The sequence below is a fragment of the Carassius gibelio genome, chromosome B6, assembly GCF_023724105.1.
Source record: "Carassius gibelio isolate Cgi1373 ecotype wild population from Czech Republic chromosome B6, carGib1.2-hapl.c, whole genome shotgun sequence".
Taxonomy (NCBI): domain Eukaryota; kingdom Metazoa; phylum Chordata; class Actinopteri; order Cypriniformes; family Cyprinidae; genus Carassius; species Carassius gibelio.
The window spans coordinates 13,596,997-13,621,124 of record NC_068401.1 but is presented as its reverse complement, the minus strand read 5'-3'; the positions used below and the strand labels follow the sequence as shown (position 1 = coordinate 13,621,124).

General features: G+C 35.3%; 1 protein-coding gene across 25 annotated transcripts in view; it reads left to right on the top strand.

Moving 5' to 3' along the window:
• The window catches only part of dlg1a (discs large MAGUK scaffold protein 1a), a 134,813-nt gene that overhangs the window by 99,191 nt on the left and 11,494 nt on the right, over positions 1–24,128 (top strand). For 23 of the 25 annotated variants that reach the window (XR_008154242.1, XM_052558417.1, XM_052558410.1 and 20 more), the window contains 10 exons: positions 3,635–3,685; positions 4,274–4,398; positions 5,395–5,564; positions 5,683–5,819; positions 6,571–6,715; positions 8,595–8,721; positions 11,795–11,951; positions 12,081–12,183; positions 20,201–20,315; positions 23,304–23,480. Coding sequence is in view for 24 of the 25 variants with exons in the window: in XM_052558417.1 (XP_052414377.1) it covers positions 3,635–3,685; positions 4,274–4,398; positions 5,395–5,564; positions 5,683–5,819; positions 6,571–6,715; positions 8,595–8,721; positions 11,795–11,951; positions 12,081–12,183; positions 20,201–20,315; positions 23,304–23,480 (1,307 nt within the window). In the remaining variant the exon portion in view is untranslated. Of the gene's footprint in view, positions 1–3,634; positions 3,686–4,273; positions 4,399–5,394; positions 5,565–5,682; positions 5,820–6,570; positions 6,716–8,594; positions 8,722–11,794; positions 11,952–12,080; positions 12,184–19,067; positions 19,370–20,200; positions 20,316–23,303; positions 23,481–24,128 lie in introns of those variants that run through there. The other 2 variants (XM_052558431.1, XM_052558430.1) reach the window with 2 other exon arrangements.

Here is a 24,128-nt window from a genome sequence, read left to right as displayed (position 1 = left end):
TATGTATTTCTTTATGTACTGCACTTAGCAAAGATAGAGATTGAGGAATGCTGTTCAATTATATATAATATATAGTTTACAATTCATTCATTATCCAAACATTTTATCAAAATACAGTAAAAGCAGAAATATTACTACATTCAAAAAACTTTTTGAATTGATTTTAAAATGTAATTTATTTCAGTGTGGGCAAAGCTGAATTTTCAGCAGCCATTATTTTAGGTTTTAGAGTTACATGATCCTTCAGAAACACATTCTAATATGCTAATTTTGGGCATTAATTATACAGCATTTATTTGAAATGGAAATCTTTTGTATATGTTAAATATTTTGGTGACAATATTCATGTTTATATATATATATATTAGTGCTGTCAAGCGATTAATTTAATCCAAAATAAGTTTTTGTTTACATAATATATGTGTGTTCTGTGTATATTTATTATGTATTTAGAAATACACACACATACAGTATATACTTTGAAAATATTAACATGCATTTGCATGTATATATTTATATTCATATCATTTATATAAAATATAAACGTATTTAAAATATAAACATAAGTTCTTTTTCTTAAATATATACATGCATGGGTGTGTATTTATATATACATAATAAATTTACATAGATATATATTATGTAAACAAAGTCTTTTATTTTGGATGCAATTAATTGTGATTAAGCGTGTGACAGCACTAATATAGTCATGGTCAGAAAATGAGCAAATTAGAGTTAGGCGTCATTCATAGTTTTCACTTTCAGTCTGTACCAAACTATAGTATACCAGCTGGTTAGAAAATATATACAGATATAATGAATTAAACATATACCCTACCAAAGTGAAGTAAGTATCTTAAAATATGTTCTCACTTTGGTTTATTCACAATGAAATGAATTTCCAGTGTTTAGGAGATTACTTTTTTGTGTTTTGAAGTTCCCCCATAGTATATGGGATTTTAGATGTTATGGCGTTTCCTTATTCAGGATTTAAACGTGGATGACATTTATCTTGGTCCCATGGCACTCCTTCAACCCCATTCTTCTCTCAATCTCAGCAGCGTCTGATAATCCTATACATCCAGTGCCAGAAAGCCTACTGAGCTGACTTCTGTCATCTTTCATTAAAGACTCACTCTGAAGACTAGAGTCATCTGAATGAGAGAGAACTATGGTCTATAAAGAAATGACCATGAGGAACTCTTGAGTGACCTCATTAAATACTCCACATCATCAGTGCTGGAGACTGACTCTATTGCCATGTCACTTAACGTGGGCCATTTCAAAGGTCATCGTTCTGTGATTTTTATGTGTAGGATGAGTTTTAGTTGGAGTAAACTTTTTGAGGTAAAAAAAAAAAAAAAAAAAAAAAAAGGGAAAATTTGGAATTTGAAGGGTAATATTATAATTTTTATAATTTTGGTCTGTTTAAAGAAAATTTTGATGTCATATAATAATAATAATGCTACAGAAGACCTGAAGCACAGGGTTTTTCTGCATTGCATTACCCAGGGATCAAGCATTTTTGATATTGAATCTGCCCGCGGTGGATTTATAGTGATCTGGCTTGTGGTATGCAAAATCCTTTTTTTTCTGTTAATAAACAAATGCTTTTTTAGAATATGGTTTTCATTTAGGAAATGTACAGTATAAAGGACATTGTTGATGCTGAACAACTTATGCATGTACATCTATTCCTGTTTTGATCGTTCATTATCTTGCACCCATACTGTAGTAGTAGTCTGATATTGATCGTATAAATGCCTGTATTGTCTCTGATCCCTGGCTGGTTGTTTGTAGCCACACATGCAGTATGTGAGTAGCAGCATGCAGTGCTCCCATAAAACAAGATAAAAGGTTATTGTCAATATTCATTTGAGTATTGTGACAATATACTGTATGTAATTATGTCTGAATGAAAAGGCATTTTTGGATATCCACACTGAAAGCTGCTTGCATGATTAGAGTATAATGCTGTACTGGGCAGTGTCAGTATTGACGTATATCTCTCACCCTTTAAATCTCACCGCAACGCCACTGATGTCACAGACAGATGTTTTCAGCAGCAGTTGCAGAAAGAGTGAGAGGAAAATGTTTAGGGAGTTAAGTATTTAAGGTCTTAAAATGTCATTTAGAAGCTTAAAGCACAGCCTCCAGAACCACACAAACATCTAAAAGCCGATGCATTGATGCTTATTTTTGTCTCATCGTGCCGCCCTGTTTTCATTCAGTTTGATTTTAAGCATCAAGTCCATTTTCATAAACAGGACAGCTGTCCAGACTTATTTAAATGAAACCTCAATTTGAACTCATCCTGAGTGATGCTTGCTCCATGTAAACACTCCTTTCCTTGCCTGTATCATGTCAAAGTTACCAAGGCTTACTGGGTGTTACATGGTCATGACTTTGAAGTTGAAACATTGGATATAGTTTTACACACACAAGGCCAGTAAGCAATTCGATCACATTAGTTTCTTGCCAAAATGAATAATGTTGAAGTTACTGTTACTTTGAAAACAGCGTGTTTTAGAGTTTATGGCCTGGTGTACTTTCATTATAAGTGACGGTTATTGAGGGACAGGTCTGAATTATTTACTGTGGTAATCAACATTATGCCGCAAATGCTGTGGATACAGCTTAACTTGTGTTGAACCCAGAATGTTGGAAACGAGTGGACTGCATTGCATGTTTAGCTGACAGCTAGCGTCTGTGTTCTTCATAGATTTGGTTGCTGTGGCCTCTTTGGCTGAAATACACAGTAACTGGCAAGATATATAAAGCTGCCGGAGTTTTGCAATGCCAAGAACTGTAGAATCGGTAGAGGTGAAATGTAAGGAGTGGAAAGCGAAAACACTGAGACTTTCACTTTCTTTCATTCGTACATAATAAGAACACTTTTTAACACACACATTTTTATTATATAGGATTTTTTTTTTTTTTGCCTATAATTGGACCCCAGATGGGAGCCTAAAGATGAAATTTACACTGATTTTTAAAGAAAATCTGAGGAATTCTGCCGAGTGGATTTAGATAAGTGTATTTAATGGAACTCTACTAGTTATGGAACGGAGACTTATACTTCTTGGTTGTTGAAGACATAACCAAACCCTTAACCTACAGGAACTGTTCGTTCTGATCTGTACACCTATTATAACCATTGTATTGTTGCTTGCTCTGGTATAATGTGGGTTTATAATAGTAGTATATCAATAATAGTAATCTGTCTACATTTGTGCATTTCAATAATACATTTCTAGAAGTGTGAATCTAGGAGGAAATTTCTCTTTGATTTTGATCTTGTCAGTGCTTCGTATGGAAAAAGAAAATTCAATGATGCGGACGATTACAAATATTTTTAGAACAATTTTAACAGGTTTGTCACAGTCTTTGTACAGATTGTAATCAATCCTATAATTGGCCATCATTTGTTTAATAATTCAGCACACTGGTATTTTTTTGCAGGAAAAAAAGTAAAGAGAACCGAACACAGAGTTTAGAATCGTATAATTACTAACACTCCTGAATAACACAAACATTCAGAGCTAATAAACATTTCTGGGTGACAGTAATAGAGGAGGCCATTTATTTATATCTGTATATTTTAACAATGTGTTCGTTTTATTACAAATTGCAGGTGAATGGAACAGAAGCTGATTATGAATATGAAGAAATTACACTTGAACGGGTAAGATTGCTCAGACAATGACACAAATTACACCATGTATAAACGTATGTATGTCATAATATTGTCATTTTTATTGAGTGTAGTATAAAACTATATCACAAATTGTACAATGGAAAGAGATGTAAAATGGTCATGCTCAAGGTTTTAAAAAGTAACTCAGAAAGAGAATATTAAAGACTTGAACTATATTATGACAATACATTATTACATTTAATTAATAGTCATTTCTACATGGACTTTTTAACATTTTAAAGTTATATATATATATATATATATTAAAGTTGATGTGTTGTTAGTGTACTGTGCTGTTTATTATACTATGTTTACAAATAAGCATTGCTGTAAAACTTATTACATGACACTGAACACATTCATTAGCTACTATCTAATGCAAACCATATAGGCCCTTATTAGAAAAGTTTTCAGAGTTCTGCACTGAATATATATATATATATTTGAATCAAGTGTTTCACAGATCAACTGCTTGTAACATTCACATACACACATTTCTTCTTTGATTTGTTTGGTATTAATAATGTCATTATGCTTATAGTAAATCGTAAATTGACATTTTTTTTTCTCCTTTAGGGGAACTCAGGCCTGGGTTTTAGTATTGCAGGCGGTACCGATAACCCTCACATCGGCGAGGACCCAAGCATCTTTATCACAAAGATCATCCCAGGAGGAGCTGCCGCACAGGACGGCAGACTCGGGTCAGAGAATATGACATTAGGCCTGTTTCACATCACATTTGTAAATAGCACTTATATATTTCGGAGCCCATATTAACAGTAACAAAGTTAACAGCATAAGCAGCACACTTCTGTGTAGCTGAAGTAGCAGAAGTGTAGTTGTTGGTATGTGTAGAGCACTGAATTCAGCAGAAAACATGTTGAGAATGCTAAGAACACAGGACGCTAGCATAGAGGACTGTTCCCTCGGGCAGTGTCAGACTCTCACTCATTTCTGCACTTGAAGATGAAAGAACTTCTGCATTTACATTTCTGCTTTAGTATGGGAATTCTAAATGGTTTTGCTAGTAAATGTGTTATGGGCATTTGTAAAGCAACAAAATAATAGTGCAAATCTCCTGTAGTGATAGGAAGAGAATGTATTACTCTTTGGGGTCAGTAGGATCTTTACAAATGTTTTTAAAAGAGGCTGCCTTTTTTTGATAAAAAAATACAGGAAAACAGTAAGTTTGTGAAATATTATAAACATTACTCTTTTTTTTAATAACATTACTGTCACTTGTTACTGTCACTTTAAAACAATTCCAGGTGTCCTTGCTGAATAAAAGTATTATTTCTTAAAGAGAAAGACAAACCTACTCTAAACACTACTGTTCAAGTTTAATGCTTAATGTAGCAGTATGGCACACTGGTTTTATAAATAAATCCGAGTTTAAACTCTTCTCTGAGGTTTGGATTTAGTGTGAATTAATTAGCATGTGGACAGTTAATATGATTCCCCTCCTCATGTAAATGTAAACTCTTACTTACGTTGTTTACTGGAAAAGTATCTAATAGTTGTTAGTGGCTCACTCCCGATAATAATAGTGTATGTTAGCTTAGATTACAATGAGAGATAATTTGTTTATGTACCAATTTAGTGTTTAGACTGATTGTACTTCGAAGAACACTTTATCAATGGTATTTATGCCTTTTCGGACTATTTAGTCAGTGTTCTCCCTCTTTCTCTCTGTACAGCGTTAATGACTGTATACTGCGGGTAAATGATGTAGATGTGAGAGACGTAACTCACAGCAATGCTGTGGAGGCACTGAAGGAGGCAGGCTGCATTGTCAGACTGTACGTCAGAAGAAGAAAAGCTGTCACAGAAAAAATAATGGATGTAAAGCTGGTAAAAGGTCCTAAAGGTAAAGCCATCTCTCCTCGAAGGATTACAAAATAAATTGCATGCTATGTTGTGATGTTTAATCGATTATATGTTAGGAAATGGTTTAGCAAAGGGTTTACTCGGACCACTGTTGACAGGTCTAGGTTTCAGTATAGCCGGAGGAGTTGGAAACCAACATATTCCTGGGGACAACAGTATTTATATCACCAAAATCATTGAGGGAGGAGCAGCCCACAAAGATGGACGACTTCAGACTGGAGATAAACTTATGGCTGTAAGTAAAACAGGAACTATTACCTCTATATTTACTAAATAACGTTTGGAAGCATCGCTTTACATAAAAAATTGAGGAAATATTTTTTTAAGAGCACTTTGTTTAACGAGGTATTACATACTATTTATTTAGAGCTTGTGCAGTTGACGTTTATTGCTAAATATTGAGTTGCATATGGCAGATGTTTAAAGAAATAATTGACCCAGAAATTAAGCTCATGTTAATCATGGTTACTAAATCGCGACTTAAATTTAGTTGACATCAGGTGAACTGACCTTTAATTAGTCCTATTGTAACCTATGTTAAATAATAATGCCTTCATGTTTCACACACACACACACACACACACACACACATATATATATATATATATATATATATATGCATTAAATTGATCAAAATTACAGTAAAATGCTTTTCTTATGGACATTCTATTCTTTTAAAAGTCCTACAAAAAAACATATCACCATTTCCACATATAGAAGCAGCACAACTATTTTCAAGAGTGCCATTATAACCAAATCAAATTGCTGTCTCAAGAATCAATTTGAAATAAATTCATTTTACAATGTAGCGGTTATTTTAATTTGTTTTAACATTTTGTGATATTACGGAGTTTACTGTATTTTCCCCATCTAATTAATACAGCCTTGGAGACTATAAAATACTAATTTCAAGAACATTAAAACATCTAACTTTCGTTTTGTGTGTTTCATCTGAAGGATTGATCTAATCATGTGCTTGGTTACAGGTGAATGCTGCTTGCCTTGAAGAGGTCACTCATGAAGATGCCGTGACTGCCTTGAAAAACACCCCTGATGTCGTCTATTTAAAAGTGGCGAAACCCACTAGTGTCTTTATGAATGACAGTTACGTTCCTCCCGATGTCACCAGCTGTAAGTAAGCTTTTCTTTACTTCCTCGTACTGTATTATTTTACTTACATAGAATATAACAGCATGGATGCATTATCAATATGGTCAGGGAATGAACCGACTTGCCTTAAAGGCACTTTGACTCAGTTATGATGTCCCATGCACACTTATAACTTAAATCCCACCTCAAAGCCCCTAGACGCAGCACTTTCTACTGATGGGGACAGCAACTCGTGAGGACAGCCACTAAAATTGACTGTGCAAAGTGCTGAGTGATGACAGTCGATAATGTAGCACCTTGGTGATGTTCCAGAGGCAGGCCAGATCCCCCAGCATTAGATTCTGAGAAAGGAAGCTGTCATTAGGGCTTAGAGGCATGAAGGACAAAAGCACATTTAATCATGAAGTGCATCACGTGGCCAGATCCCCCATCCGGCAAATCCAGCATCAGTATATGAAGAAAAGAGTGCATCTGTGTTGCAGAGGGAGTTTTAAAGCCGTTTTAAGGATATCTGCACATGCAGACAACAACGTCTCGGTCATGTGTGTGCACGCAATGTGATTTTTCTTGGAAGGCGTAAGCAGAACAATTTCATTAGTGCTCCCATTTCATTATATTTGTCAGCCAGTCAGGCACTGCATAGGGATTTGACACGTGAAGGACTGTTTGATAAGAATTAAATAAATGGGTTGTCAATGTCTGCAGTTAGTTATTGCCCAGTGCGTACCCTTGACTTTATTACACTTTACATTTGACACAGTCAAATAAGGACACATCTTTTATAATAGTCTCATCAATTACAGAGCCTTAAAAGGATTTTGCTCACACAAAATGAAAAAGTTGCCATTATTTACAGATTCTAATGTTGGTTCATTTAGATTTATGTGCTAGGAAAATGCTTCTTTCCAATATAATTGGAAACTACTTGAAAAAAGAAAATAGTAAATTGAATAAATCATTTTTTAGTGTAGTAAGAATGTCATTTTTTATTATAATAATTTTATTATTATAGTAAGTACATGTAAAGTGTGACAAGGACACATTAAGATAGAAACTGTTAGTATTTTTTATGTAGAGCTGTGAGGGACTTTTGAAGAATCTTTTACGACTCTATTTGAATATAGCGCACAGGTCATATGGACTGTGTTTATGGAACACTTATGGGGTTCTTTTGGTCCTTTTTGGAGCTTGAAGTGAAATCCCTGTGATAATACCTTTATTCAGCAAGGATGCTTTAAATTTATCAAAAGTGACTGTAAAGACATTTAGCCTATAAAATATTTATTTTTCACATCAATGTTGTTCTCCTGAACTTTCTGTTCATCGAAGAATTCTAAAAAAGATGGATTCAAAATCACAACTGTTTTTAATATTGATAGTAATAAGAAATATTACTTCAGCTCTAAATCAGCATATTTGAATGATTCTGGAAGGATCATGTGACACTGAAGACTAAAGTAAAAATTTGGCCTGTTCATCCCAGGAATAAATTGCATTTTAAAATATATTAAAATAGAAAACCGTTGTTGTAAATTGTAATGATATTTGAAAGTCGCTTCAGATAAAAGTGTCTGCTATGTGCATTGAGTTTGGTCAAATAAATGCAGCCTTGGTGAACATAAAAAGACTTCTACCAAAAAAAAACTAAAAAAAAAACTAAAACTTACCCCAAACTTTTAAACAGCAGTGTTCAGTATACAAGAGAGTTGATTTACAAGTAAAGAAGATTGTGTGCAAAGAGGGAGTGATCAATTATGATTTGACTTTTACACAGCACGTTTTGTTTTTAGTCTTTGGCTTGTCTTGTTCATGTAATTCTTCACAGAGTGGAGTGATTCTCTGTCCTGACCTCTATGAACATTGTCAGATGAGTTTTCATCATCATGTTTTGGTTTTTCAGCCTATCCCCAGCACATGGAGAACCATATCAGCACCCAAAGCTATCTGAGTCAGCCAATAACCCCCGCCACCCCATCTCGGTACTCCCCCATCTCAAAAGGCATGCTGGGAGATGATGAGATCACAAGGTGAGCCTTTGCCCTCCCCATTTCTTTGTCTTCATGATCATGATATCCTTTTACCATAATTTCACATTTGAGGGCTTTTGCTTCAGAGGTCGTCTATCAGGTCGTTCCTGTTACGATTCCTTGACCTTGCGAAGTGAAATGGTCATTTGTTTCAAATGAAAGTTGATACGGATCATAACTTGCTTTTAAACTGCTTTTATGCAGCCATATCCTTTGTCCACACTCATTCTCATTACTTTTTCTCTCTTACTTCGAGGGCTGTTTTTAGTTTTCCGACTAGTCTTTTCTCTGTATCATCCCCCCTGAATTTTGAAAGATAATGCTATATAAGTTTCATTACATGTAGCATGGTGTGAAGACAGCTCTATAATTCTGAATAGATATGAGGTTGAAAGAGAATAGCATTTCTCTACACATAAGATAAGCTGCCCAAGGTTAATGGAATTTTTAGTACATACTTTATACAGTATCTGCCTAGTGGTTCTGGCTTTTTATACTACAAAACAGACTAAATTGAACACTCATGCACAACTCCTCACATTAGTCTTGGAAGTTCTCTGTTGTCTGGCCTCATTTTGCTGTTACTGCCCTTATGAAAGTCGTATCAGGTTTTTGAGGTTATATCCCCTTTATTCCCTTTTAAGAATTTTTTGTTATGGCTAGCCATGTGAGGAATATTGCACACAGCAATGTAGTGCTGTGCAATTAATTGAAAAACATTTCTGATTTCGAATTTAGCCTCCCAACGATTATGAAAATACAATAATCACGATAAAACGATGATTCAATTATTCCCGAATTTTACGTGCAAATCGGTAAAATCATGTAACGTGACTTTTGCAAAATGGGACGTGCTTGATTTAAGTATATTAGATTTATTCGTGTTTTCAATCCTCAAGAAAACCAAATAATCCAAAGACCAAAATAATCGTGATTATGCTTTTTGCCATAATCGAGCAGCCCTACAACAATGACTTGAACTAAAATGACTATAAACTCAACTTTTAACTTTATCAAACTTGCCATTTGTACTTTGATTGGCTGGCTTCAACATATGCTCCAGTATTGCGGCACACCTTTAACTGTCAGTCTAACATAACAGAATTCAAAGTTAAATTAATATGAATTTAAAATACATTACTGTGTATTGTACATTACTGGTCAAACGTTTGGAGTCTGTTATTTGATTAAGAATACAGAATAAAAAAAAGGTATTGTGATATATGATTGCAGTGTAAAATAGCGATTTCCTTTTATAATATATTTGAAAGTTTTACTTCTTCTTCTAATGGCACAACTGAATTTTCAGCAGTTATTACTCCAGTCTTTACATGTTTCCTTAGAATTGAGTCTAATGTGCTGTTTTGGTTTTCAAGATACTCAGTCTACAACATTATTTCTTGATTTGAAATTGTCTTAATATGATACTTCTTTACCCTTTATTTTTTAAGTCATTTTGTGGCCCCTTTGGAAGTTTGCTGAGGCACTCTGGTTGAGGTTCCCAAGGACATTTTTATTAGGGACATATGACAGATCACTCACAGCATTTATTGGACAGTTTTAAATGTCCTCCAGAGAGCTGTTGGAGATATTGACTCATTAAGATATAGCATCTGTGATTTGTCCTGTTGACTATTCACCTTCTCGCCTACCTGATTTGTTTGCTCGTTTCGTAAGAGCTGTACATCAGTAGAGAGCAGTATTATGAGAGCTTGCTTGCAAATGATATTGGCCAGACTGCCATATTTTGTCTGGTAGAGAAAAGTGGACTCGTAACACATACTGACTTGTGTGCTTTACCATATTTAATCCTCTTTAATCGGGAGGATTTGTTTCCTATCGGAAGAATTCACCAAATGCGTCAAATTGATGTTAAAAACAAACAGCCTCTTACATAATAAGCTAGCGTCATGATATGACCAACCAATCTGTGAAGTCAGTTTTGTCAAATCTGATAAGCTTTGAATTAAGACTTAATTCTGCAGGACGGGTATAAGAACACTGTTTTATAACTGAAATTCACTGTCGACTGTTCTGATGTCACAATGTTCTGCCTTTGTCAGTTGAGTGAGGGTTTGTTTTGAAAACACTGAAATGCTAAAGAGCTAGCAACCTGAGGCTCTGCTGCCATCTACAGACATGTATATGTACATACACATCCAAATGTGATGCAGCTTTACAAACTCCTCTCTGTAGTTCATATTTTGTTCACTAGAGGGAGATGTGGTCAAATGTATTCGAACTTAAAAAAAATCAAAAACTCTGAGATGAAAAAGAATTAATCAAGGGGATGCTGCTGCGATAGCAATACACACACATTGGTTTACTTTACTGTAGTTTGTGTAGTTAATATTTTGGTTACTAGACGGTGATGTGGTCAAAATATATTTTATAACTTATTATAAATGTATTCATTTATTATAAATGTATTCATTTATTATAAATGTATTCATTTATTATAAATGTATTATATATATATATATATATATATATATATATATATATATATATATATATATATATATATATATAAAATAATTTTTTTATTGAGTTAAAACTATTAAACTATTAAGGTTATATTCAAATATATATTCAAATATTTTTTTACATATATATTTATACATTTCTGTTTAGCATTATTTTTTATTTTATTTTGAACCTTAGTCATTTTAGTTCATAAATTAAACTTAATATAGTTAAATAGGGACATTTCAGATTTTCTTATGTTAACGTTTTATTTACATATATTTGTATTTTATTTTATTCTTTTTGCTTTATTAGTTTATCACTTAAATTAGTTAGTAAATTAGATTATTAATGTAGTTGATGAAGAGTAACTTATACAGTTACACTTTATCCATAAATAATAATAATAATAATAATAAAAAATAAAAAACAGAAATAACCGAAAGCTTTTATAACTTTGTTTTAAAAATATTACTTTTAGATTTTTTTTTTTTTTTTTAAGTAATACTTTATTTAGTTTGGGGTATGTCTACAGTAGGTCAGAATGTAAGCATGGTTTCCTGACCTGTTCACGCACAACTAATAAATATTGGTTTTGTTTTTTTAGGGAGCCTAGGAAGATAGTCCTACATCGGGGCACCACGGGACTAGGCTTCAACATTGTAGGAGGAGAGGATGGAGAGGGTATCTTCATCTCATTCATATTAGCAGGAGGGCCTGCAGACCTGTGTGGAGAATTGAGAAAAGGAGACCGTATCATTTCTGTAAGAACACTGCATTATTAACAGTTTGTAAAAAGTTTTTTAGTCTCCAACAATTGTTCATTGCCAATAATTTTTCAATCTTACTGAAATAATGCATTGGCATGCATGATTTGGTGATGTGTGCTATAGGTAAACGGGGTGGACCTCCGCAGTGCAACGCATGAACAGGCAGCTGCAGCACTGAAGAATGCTGGACAGACTGTCACCATCGTGGCTCAGTACAGACCTGAAGGTGGGTAGGCAGTTCCTCTCACAATATTTCAAACAGACCAGTATGTTTCAATGTGAACAATAATAAATAAAATAACATTCGTATGGCATGATTGCATTTAGAACTGGATTTCTGGGTTTTTCCTTTGTAACATGACAGCTTCAGTCCTTTTATTTCAGTTGATTATATAAAGGTCTGTCATGTTTTATTCTGATACCACCAAATGTAGCCTACACTTGATTTAAGCCTAAATCTCCCAGTGAATTTCCACACTTTGCTTCAAGTTTGTGTGTTTTCTCTATTTTATGAAAGAGACACAAACTCTAGCTTTTAGCTAAAAAACTAGTTTAGATGCAGCGTATCGGGCCTTAAAAGTTAGGCCCGACAGGACCCGAGCCCGACAGGTTTCGGCCCGAGCCCGACAAGTACATTTTGATTGACAGCTTTTTTAAAGCCCGAACCCGTTTACAGCCCGACATTATTCAAATGTGCGCACGCACACAGCTCTTTTGCCTTTTGTCAACAATTTACATTTACATTTATTCATTTTAGCTGACGCTTTTATCCAAAGCGACTTACAAATGCTACATATGTCAGAGGTCACACGCCTCTGGAGCAACTAGGGGTTAAGTGTCTTGCTCAGGGACACATTGGTGCCTCACAGTGGATTAGAACCCGGGTCTCTCACACCAACGGCATGCGTCTTATCCACTGTGCCATCACCACCCAACAATGAGTAATTTATTCATGTTTTAACATAATTTACTCATAACTAACGTAGACTAGACCACTTGGAAGTTGGAATAAAGAAATAAAATAAGTCCTCTGTAACATAACATCTCAGCATTCTAGACATATATAACCTATAAATAGACCAACGCACCAATAAAAACGAGTCATTTAAAAAAAATTAAATTAAGATAAATTTTAAATTAAGATGGGTATTTGGCAATAACGAAATTAAGATAAAGGCTCCGCCGGATTTGCTTTATTTTATAAAAGAATAATGCCAACATTAGCGGAAATACTCTGTCAACATTATGCATTTAAGACTCAATGAATATTTAGTTATCATTTGAAAAACCTTTACTCACAGAGATTAGGCTAGGTCTACATGTTTTTGTGGAGGAAAATGATTGAATCCACTGTAGATGTCTTCAGCGCGTTCCTGCGCTCACTGATGGTGCGTCATTATTCATTCATTATTCTCATTATAAACATGGTCAAAACTTTTCCACACCTCGCTCAGAGTTTGCTTTAGTTGCTGGTGCAACCAAGACGTAATCACCAGAGGCAAGCCTCCATTACACCTGCTCAGCATTCATTTTCGCATCTTTCTCGCGCTAATCGAAACACATCACATGACCGCTCGTTTACCTCGCAAACCGGAGCGCAAGCCCGAGCCCGGCCCGAGCCCGCATAAGATGATATAAATTAAGCCTGAACCCGACTGAACCCGTCGGGTCCCGACGGGTCCCGTCGGGTTCGGGCAAAGATCTTCAGCTCTAATGCAGCGTAGCCTGAATACTACAAATGCTTATTTGTTTATAGCTGGGCATGGCAGAAAACCATTTCATGGATGGTGGACTGTAATAATGGGAAGAAACTCAGTTGCGGTGACACTGTGGATTTGATAGAAACCTGTCATACGTGTTTAACAGCCTAACATGTATTTAAAGTTGACAAGAAATGCCATTCACAACCCATTTTTCTTCCATAATCTGATATTCGGCAAGAAAGAAAATGATCGGTGGGACTTTGACAGAAATACAGTATGCACAGTAATATTGTGAAATATTATTGTTTTTTTACATTTTGATTTATATATTTAACATTTTTACTCTTCTGTAATGCCAAATGTGAATTTTTAACAGCTACTTCTCTAATCTTCTGTCACAAGATCCTTCATAAATCATTCTGATATGCTGATTTAGTGATCAAACACATTTCTTCTTAATATTATTACAGTTATTTAGATTCAGAATAAACATTTGTGCTGCTTAATTTCTATTTCATTTTACTTTTTTTCTGGAAAAAAAGGAATACTGAAAGGTTTTTCAGCATTCTTTCATATAAAATAAAAAATAATTAGTATTTATTTTAATAAGAAAACTTTTGAACTATTGCAAATAAATGTCTTTGCTTTCCATTTTGATCAATTGAATGCGTCTCTGCAGAATAATAGTCTCATTTTCTTTTAAAACAAACCTTACTGCCTGCAAAGTTTTGAAATAAGGATAATGATTTTGTGTGCATGTAAGTGATAATTTTCACAGTTCAGTGGATTGTGTTGTGGTCGTGACTCATAGCAGCTTCTTCACCCTGAGGAGTAGAGTCCAGCCTGGCCCTTCTTTCCTTGGGCTCGGCAGGCCTGGCTGCAGTGTTTATTAAAATACCAATGGGGTAGTGATGACCCTCAGAGTTTTGGCTGGTGATAGTCTGAGAGGGTCTAAATTAAGCTTCTGGACAGGTCTGTGTATGCATGTGTGATCTGAGCTCCTTTCACACCCCTAGCGAGTGTATGTGTGTTTATGTAGCATCTTTGGTGAAAGCTGTTGTCTTAGCGTGGCTCCTGAGCCTAGCTTCCTGTACCCATCACGCTCCTCCGTTCACGGCCAGCACAGAGCAACTCTGCCCTTTAGCTTGTCTTTCATTAGGAGATCATTCCACAATCAGTTCTCTTCATCACGCAGCATAGACTGCAGAGAAACAGAAGCATTTTGAATCAGATTTCTTCAGTTCCTGACCTGATCTTTACTTGTTGATTTTATTAGCAGCTACAAGCAATCCCTTACAAAAATTAACCATGGTTTTACTGCAAATAAAACCAAAATAAAACATAGTTACTATAGTTAATACTGTTATCTTGCTACACTAACCATAGTTTAACCAAGGAATTTGTAGGAAAACTGTGGTTATACAAATGGTAAAACACAACAACAACAACAACAACAACAACAAAAAACATGGTTATTACACTTTTACTTGAATAAAACCATGGTCAATGTCGCTAAATTTGTCCAAACATTTATTTTGGGTTGTTTTGGTTTCATTTCACTTTCTTTCTTAATTTAATTTAAATTAAAAACATGAATGTTCATTAGGTTTTTCCAACTGTCTTTAAATTATAGCTATTTTGCACTTTTGTTACTTGTGTTATTAATTTGATCAAAATTGATATAATGTTTATTTATATGTTGGCTTGACAATGTTCTAAAAACATGCTAGCCACATGTTAATACATGTTAGCAAGTGCTAAAACATGTTGGCTTAATGAGCTAGCATTGTTAAAGCATGCTAACAAAATGCCAAGGACTAGTTAAAGTAAGCTAGAAACAGGTAAAACATGCTAGAATGATGTTGATAAGCATGTTAGCAACATGCTAAGACATGTTTATTACTAAAAAGTTAAACTTTCTTTATACAAAATATTAATTTCTCATTCCTTCTTTTCGTTTTTGAAAACAGGTTTTTACATGTTTGAGATTAACCCATTTGATTTACCCAAATGTGTTTAAAATTTTCCATAGCATAGTCTCTCATTTTCCATTGATAGCCGTTGATGAATAGATGATCAGCGTAGCTTTCCAAAAAAAAAAAAAAAGAGCACCTATTGTACTGTCATCATCATCTTGAGTTACATTACAGGTGTCAGTTTGAAAAGTTTAATCGTTGCTTTGGGTTCAGATATATGTGGACGTTTTCAATACTGAATTATGTCAATATAATATTTTTTTTCACACATTTGATCGTAAATTGCTTTTAAGATGCAATCCAGCTGTAATATTCAACCCATTTTTGAGACACATGTGACCAGCAGTCAAGCTACAGCATTGAAAGATACACGTTTATAGTTGCTACAGAGAAATGACCGACCTCCATGTGAATCTGTATGTTTTCATGCATTTTCAATGCCAGACATCTCATCAACATGCTCTTCTGCCCAGAATTCAGTCAGCAAGACGGAGATTGGTTGTGCCCGATCAGGCGGCCACAGGTGCGAGCAGGGTTCAGTCAGCTCCCTGTGGGGAGAAAGAGCTGAGATTAGATCCAACTCCCTCTGCTCTCCATATGCAGTGTGTGACAACAAGCGTAATAAAGCATCGGAAAGCACAGATGCAGCACTCACTTTGACCAATGGCTGCTGTAGAACTGCTGAGGGAGGACCTTGTCAACTCTCCAGGGCTTCTCATAGTGAATATGTCAGTGCTGCGTGGTGTTTTCCATTAAGTGCAATAACCAGAGGATGCTTTAGATGTCTAACTAAAGAACAGATGTTGTGGTGTAATGATTTAACTGCAATGCAGTCATTCCAGAGCCTCCATCTTTTGACATGAGAAACAAATAGCATTTAATGTAGACTGATGGTGGTGTTTGGATAGGAAATGAAACCCCTTAGGGCCAGAATGCTTTGATCAGAGGGATTTAACGGCTCTAAGGATCTGTGCTGGAGCTTAAAGACATCAGTGTCTGACACACACACACACACTCACACACACACAGCTGGGCTAAGCACAAGTCCCGCTTCAGTGACATGCCCTGCAGTTATTTACAGAATTAAGGAGAAATTTACCCATTCACTTACCTCAACAAACAAAGAAACAAACACTTTTTTTCTTTATTATAAGCAACTTGGGGCATTTATTAGATACTAATTTCTATAATGATGTTTTTCTAACACTCTCCCTCTACCTTCGTAATGTGGAAATGTATTTTATATTCTGTGTGCATACTGGAATAATAATTATTATATTATAAATAGTTAATATATTACTTTAGTCAGGCCAGGTTGCTTGCTTTTTTTGCAAGATCTGGCAGCACTGTAAAGCTTAGATTGCATGTAGCAATTTTATTTTTACTCTGGTTTCTGCTTGTCAAAAATGAGTTAACCTTCCTTAAAAAGTATCAGTCAATATTATGTATGAAATGAAAGTGCTTTAGCCAGATGCCGCACACTACGACTATGACGACAAACTCAGTCAGATTAACAAAGAATAAATCCTCTCTCGCACCTTGTTAAAATTCATATATTCATGAGATCATAGCTGTCTTTTTTTTAATTTGATGACTCATAAAATTTTGTAAATGCTTATTCTGTCTACATAGCACATCTGAAAGAAAGTGATCCATGGCCAAACGTTTCTTTATCCAGATATTTTTAAAGTCACGCTGCTGATATTTGCCGTTTTTGAGAATCAGGGACAGTATTTTGCTGATACTCTTCATTATGGATGTACAGAATATTATATCTGTATCCTCTCAGTTATTGGCAGAAAGATTAGATTTTAAATGTGTTTCCTTTGCCATCATCTAAAACTAACTTTAAGTTAATCTTACAAACATTAATATTTTAATAACAACGTTAAATGTCTGATTTGAATATCTATTTTCATTATGTGTTACCAAAGTTTACTTGAAACAGTAAAAAGATTAATTTTAGTTTTTAGTGCTTTTTTGATAGTTTGTTTATGCACTGTACACTATATAGTACAACATTTTGGGCATTTATCAAAGGGATGACGTGAAATAATTATTGGCTTATTGGCTTTGCTATTGCTATTAATCTAATAAAGGAAGTGTTAAACTTTGGAGCTTGTACATTTGTTATAATAATTATTTAAATCAGTTGGTTTGGGTTTGGCCAATGCGCCTTAATGCCATTTCTAAATATAAAAGCTCCTAATGATTATTCATCCAACTTTCATTCTTTTGAAACGTGACTCAAAGCATATTATTTCCTCTCTCTGCCTCCTTTTTCATTTTCAAGCTTTATGAAAGCCCCTTAATTGTTTTGTTGTTTGACACAGAATTGATGACGATAATGTTCTGAATTCCTGATAACATGAAAGCCTTTCACTGTTCTATGGCAGCACATGCATCATTACTCTCATTAAACTATTCATTCAAACCAATGTAATCCTGGGGGTACTAGCATTTAGTTTCCTGTTGTTTCGTCTGCATGGACTCTGCGAGAAGTCATGAATGTTCTCCAGTCTTCATTATGAATGACTTAGCATTTCTGCTATTTCTAATTATAGACTTGTTCATCACCAGAGAGAGACTTGTTTGCATCCATTATGTCTCATTGTCTTATGTTGATCTACCAAGGGAAATTGGGAATTCAGAGAGAAAACATGTCAGAGAGATAATTTATTGAAGATAATTTAAATGTTTTACAGTACTTATGAAATATCCATGTTGTCTTATCAGCAGGTACAGTATCTGCAGCAATACAGGAATACGTGTACATCAGATAGAGATGCTTACCCAAAATATGTCTAGTGTTTTACAGACTTTTACTTTGTTTTTCTGTGGCATCGCTGTGAAGAACCTTGTAAGCACCTTTATTTTTAAGAGTGCATGTAAAGCATTGATGCAGTTATTGAGCAGCTGACCTTAGTACATATGCATTTATAGGAGTTTCCATTGTAGATGGTCGTCAGATTATCATTATTCAGTGGCCCAAAAGCATGTATTAATTCATTGTGTGTTTGACGTGGTTGCGATAATGGCTCATTTTTCTTGCTGTTACATGGTCTGGCTGCTTCTGTGTTCTTAAATTAGAACAATGTCAGTAAATCACCCACAGAACTTTCCCATCGGCGCTTTCGTGTGATTGTAGTCATCACTAATTTGCCCTGTTTAGTAAATCTGGCACTTGTTTTTTTTTCTTTTTTTAGAAAGGCAGTGGTCACAAATGATACAAACATAATTTTATGCCTCAATACACTACTATTTCTCCTGTTGTCGGTTCACTCTCTGTTCATATTTACTTCCTTTGTTTTGCTTGGTGAAATGAATGCACGGTTTTGTGCTAAATAAGCCAACATGGGCTAGGGTTGTGACTTCAACAAGAAGAGAAAGGGAGGGCGAGATAGAGAGAGAGAGAGAGAGAGAGAGAGAGAGGAGGGAGGGGTGAGTGAGCAATTCAAGAACTGTTCAGTCCATTAGCATCTGTTATGTTGCTGTGCTGTAGGTGCTCAGAGAGGCTTTGCGTGGAAGCGTCCAACTAAGGCAAGTTACGCGCACATACACGCGCTCAAACACACATTTACGCACTGAGAGCAGCTGTGTGTGATTTGGAGCTGTCCTTCAGCACCACAACACAATTGGACTCCCACATGGAGGGGTAGAGACAGACACGGAGACAAACGCTCGGAAACTTTCGCTCACTGTAGACTCCTGCGCGGCTCTGAGAAAAGAGCTTGTACGTATGCTGATTTACTTTCAACTTAATTGAACTTTAATTTGTTCAGTGGAAGGAGAGTTAATGTTTTATTGTGCATTGATATGTGGCACAATATAATTGTGTTTTGTTTGAGGTTTGAGGTTTTTTATATTTATATATATATATATATATATATATATATATATATATATATATATATATATATATATATATATATATATATATATATATATATATAGAGGATATTTAACAGACTTCGTTAAGAGTTTCCTCCTTGATTTTTACTTCAAAGTAAGACTTTCTTGATGATTCAAACCTGTCATGAGGTCTTCATCCGGCTATAATGTCAGCATTTCTTGTTCTATAGCTTAAATGGCTTTCTTACGTTCTCTAAGGTCAAACATAGGGAAAGAGCAGGAGCATTAAGTGGGTTAAACCACTGGATAATTCATGTACCTTTTCACTGTTTCAGTCTGGCGTGAGCAAACCTTCCTCACGCAGTTTGAGTCCTGGGAATGGATGATGAATTCACTGGATAGATCTCATTAAATAAGATTTATCTTAACATATCTGTTCTCTTTACCACTTTACGGCTTGCACAGCTGTGCGTATGTTGACGCATCTGTCTGCAATTTAGTATTTCTGCATTTGTGATGCTCACACTTGACAGACCTCAAACAGAGGTCCTATACTTTCTCCAAATGCTCTAAACCACATTTCTTTTCTTCCATCTCCATCGATATTACCGATCCACCCTGAGGCTCTAGGTGTTTGAGGGTTTTTTTCCTTGTTGTTTATCTCTCCTGAGCAGGACGGCATGTGTAATGTTGTTTTCTGTGTTTCTAACAGAGTACAGTCGATTTGAAGCCAAAATCCATGATCTACGGGAGCAGATGATGAACAGCAGTATTAGTTCAGGCTCCGGCTCATTGCGGACTAGTCAGAAGAGGACTCTGTATGTCAGGTGAGCTTTTACTAATCACCACTAGTTACATTTGATCTTCCAAACATGCTTACTGTAGGTCCTTAATCCTCAAAGATCAACACAGGACTGTGGCACTTCTGCAAAAAAGCTCTTTGCATAGTATGTAGTACATACAGTTTTACAGTATTTTCTACCCTTTTATCCTTACTGTATACATATGTAGAATCTAAGATTTATGATCCATTTTTATATTTCACTAAAAAAAAAAAAAAAAAAAGCTAAATTTCATGCTGGCAATATAATGTGTGATTTAAAAAATGTATAATAATGCAAAATAAAAGCATTTTCACTGATGGCTTTATACAGTACATGGACACAATGGGGTGTAATGTCTATAAATAAAACCTAAATGTTTACATAGTTCAAAATACTTCTGTAAAACCCTGTAAAAAATTGGTCATCTTGTTATGGCTTTCATTATTATTTGACCAGCCATCACCTTGGTTTGTTTTGTTTTTTTTTGTTGTTTTTTTAAATGTACTGTATATTGTTTTGTCTGCCGCTGAATGCGTCATAGACGGCCCCTTATGTGAAAATGTCATTCTCTGAAGTGTGCCTGTTTTTTGCTGCTTTCAGAACATTCAGACCAGTGGTTACACAGTAGATTGAATCATAGCAGTAACACTGAGGCGAGACAGTGTTTAATTGACGAAAAGTTTGCCGTGTTTTTGGAGAAAGTCTACCTTTCTACCTTCCTGTGTTCACGGACTCCCATCGCTCATAGCACAGCGGTAGCAGTTAGACATGAAGAAATAGATGATCAGGATTGTTATCTAAAACCGTTCCTGAAGTTTTTCTCTTATGTGGCTTTTGTTTGACTTTATTCTTTAGCTCTCAGGTTGCTGCTCTTATGTTTTAATAAGAACAGCTTTGACATTTTGAGGATTCGAAAGCCCCTCGGCACTGGATTCTCTACACATGCATTAGGTATTCACTGATTTAAAACCTAATGTGATTTTTCAGCTGTGTAGGTCACATTCGGCTATATTGTCCCTGTGTATTTATGTATGCGTTCTGAAAAATATTAGTCAAATGGGTCATCATAAGAAAAAAAACATTATTTTAGGTGACAGGAAATCTAATCTAAAATGAACTGAAGGACATAGAGCAGAACGTTTTACATAGTAAGTGTATATAATGAATGATTAATGGAAACAAACAGTGATGGAAATGAAGAGTAAGAAGCGTTTCCATAAATACACTGCCTCTAAAGTGTATGTTGCAGTGACGCTATTTGCTCTAGTTTGGTTTATTGCAAACTATTTCTGAAAGATGTATGCTAACACAAGCTTTTGTGGCAATGTAATTGTAGCTTGTTTTGATGGATGCTTAAAATCACGCAAGGATGGTGGTACAACTGCAGTCATCTTTGGCTTTATATTTCCTACAGCATGTTTTTGACACAGAGTCGAGGTTCACTAGGCCACTAGGATGTAGAACATGTAGTGCTAAGAAATTATATATTTAGGCCTTTTTCATGACTCAAAGAAAACATAAATCAGTAATATTTTCTAGTAGGTGTCTAGTAAATTAATTGAAAAGTATTTAATTGTTCCACTGGCTGTCATAGTTAAAACCTAATTCGGAGCTGTCTGAAAGAGACACCAGTTTTATGATCTGATATTACATTAAAACATCATATCTACACAGATTGAGTTTTTAATCTTCAGTCTGCTGTAGCCATTTCCTATAATATTTCCTATAATGACTCTGAAGGTCTCTGCTTCAACTGTACAAGGATACAAATTTAGCCTATTACACCTCTAAGCAGATTAAGACTGCACAGAAATCATTTGCATCATTTGCTGAAGAGTTAAATAAGGGTTCTTTATTTGCTTTTAGGGGTTAAAGAAGGCTTTGGCGTCTGTATGTTCCTTAAAGCCCCATAAGCTTCTCAGATGCCCTGGCTTCCTCCTGGAAGTGCTTCATTATTGATGAGGAAACAGAGATAAGCTAGTCAAGAGCTTGGGCAGCTAGTTACTTCAGCTCCAGTTCTCTTAAATGCACATGCACAGAACAGCAGTGGCCTACTTAACATCTCAGGGAATCGGTCTGTGGGCAAATGAAAGAATTGCTTTATAAGATTAAAAAAAATTATAATAATAACTTTAGCATTAGGCTAGAGAACGGTCTTTATTGTTGTTTAATATTCAAAGAATCTCATGTATGCACAGTTTAGACTCTAGAGGCTTTTCTTGCTGTTGTGTCGGTCTGATTTATTGGGCTTTTTTTAAAGAAAAGGTTTTATTCTCCCCCTGAAAATTGTGATATTGTTTGACATGCCCCAATTTTACCTTCCCTCTGACCTTTAAAATAAAGGCTGTTCTTGCTACTGCTTCTCTAAAACTGAAGTGCTTTTTTAAAATACATGTTCCTATTCTAGCATAATATAAACCTTAGAAATGTCAATTCTTTGGCGAATTAAAAAGATACTTTTTTTTTTTTTTAAACACCCAGACCAGTCAAACTTTGCAGTAGGACTGGGCGATATATCTAACAATATGATCATGCACATCTAGTCAGTAAATCTGCTTCCGCGATTAGCAATAAATTGCCTTCACCTGCTTTTAAATGAAGTGGCTTTTAATAGACTAAGCCGTAGATCACTGACAAGCTACGCAATATCGCGTTCATTATCGAAGGCGATTCATCTGGGATAATGAACGCAATATTGCGTAGCTTGTCAGTGATCTACGGCTTTGTCTATTGAATGCCGCACCATTTGAAAGCAGGTGATGGCGATTTAGCGGTAATCACGGGACCAGATTTACTGAATTGTTGCGCGTGATCATATCATTAGATATATCGCCCAGCCCTACTTTGCAGCATTAGCACAACCAATAGCTTGAGTTTTGGGCGGGACTATCAGTTTGTCCTACTAATGGAAAAATGGGTGTTTGGAAAGCAAAAACATATTTTAAAATATATTTTCATTAATACACTTTTATTACATTCTGACTCCTCCAGAGCCCTGTTTGATTATGACATAACGAAAGACTCCGGCCTGCCCAGTCAGGGGCTGAACTTCCACTTTGGTGACATCCTACATGTCCTGAATGCCTCGGACGAGGAGTGGTGGCAAGCGCGGCATGTGACTCCAGATGGCGAGATGGAGGAGATGGGCGTCATTCCCAGCAAGAAGAGGTAGGCTGTGCCCCCATGCATTCCAGAGAATACTGAGCATACTGTAGAAATATAGTTCAGTTAACTCTTTACAGTGATTAACACAATTGTGTGTTTAATGCCACATTACCCACGACTCATAGTCTTTTCCCTAATGTTTCTTTCACAATGTCTTCCGTTTCAGTTCACTGCCTTTCTTCATTTTGGTTTAATTGCCGTGCATTATTCATTTATAATAATGAGCAATGAGCACACATACATCTGCACAATGGCATCCAGGAATGATCATATTTGAGACTATATGCTTGCATAAATAAAAGCTGAAGTAAAAGAAATTCTTCTCTCTGTGTGATGAGGGTTTTTGACTCAGCCGCTAGAGATAAAAAACTATTTGAAGAATGTGGGTGTTTCTTCAATAAAGAGCGTTTCTTTTATGTGCCAGGGATTTTATTTTATTTCATTTAGTTTTTTAAGTCTGCTCTGAGACTTTTATGCCTTCATTATTTATTTTTGCTGCTTTTAAAATGTATTTTATGTATAGCTTACATAGTTTTACACTCGTCACATTCCCAGGCTTTAAACGAAGAGTCAAATAATCATAAAAGCGTTTATTATATATTGCGTGGAAAAGATCGAAGTTATCAAAAATTACAATGGCACATCAGTCTT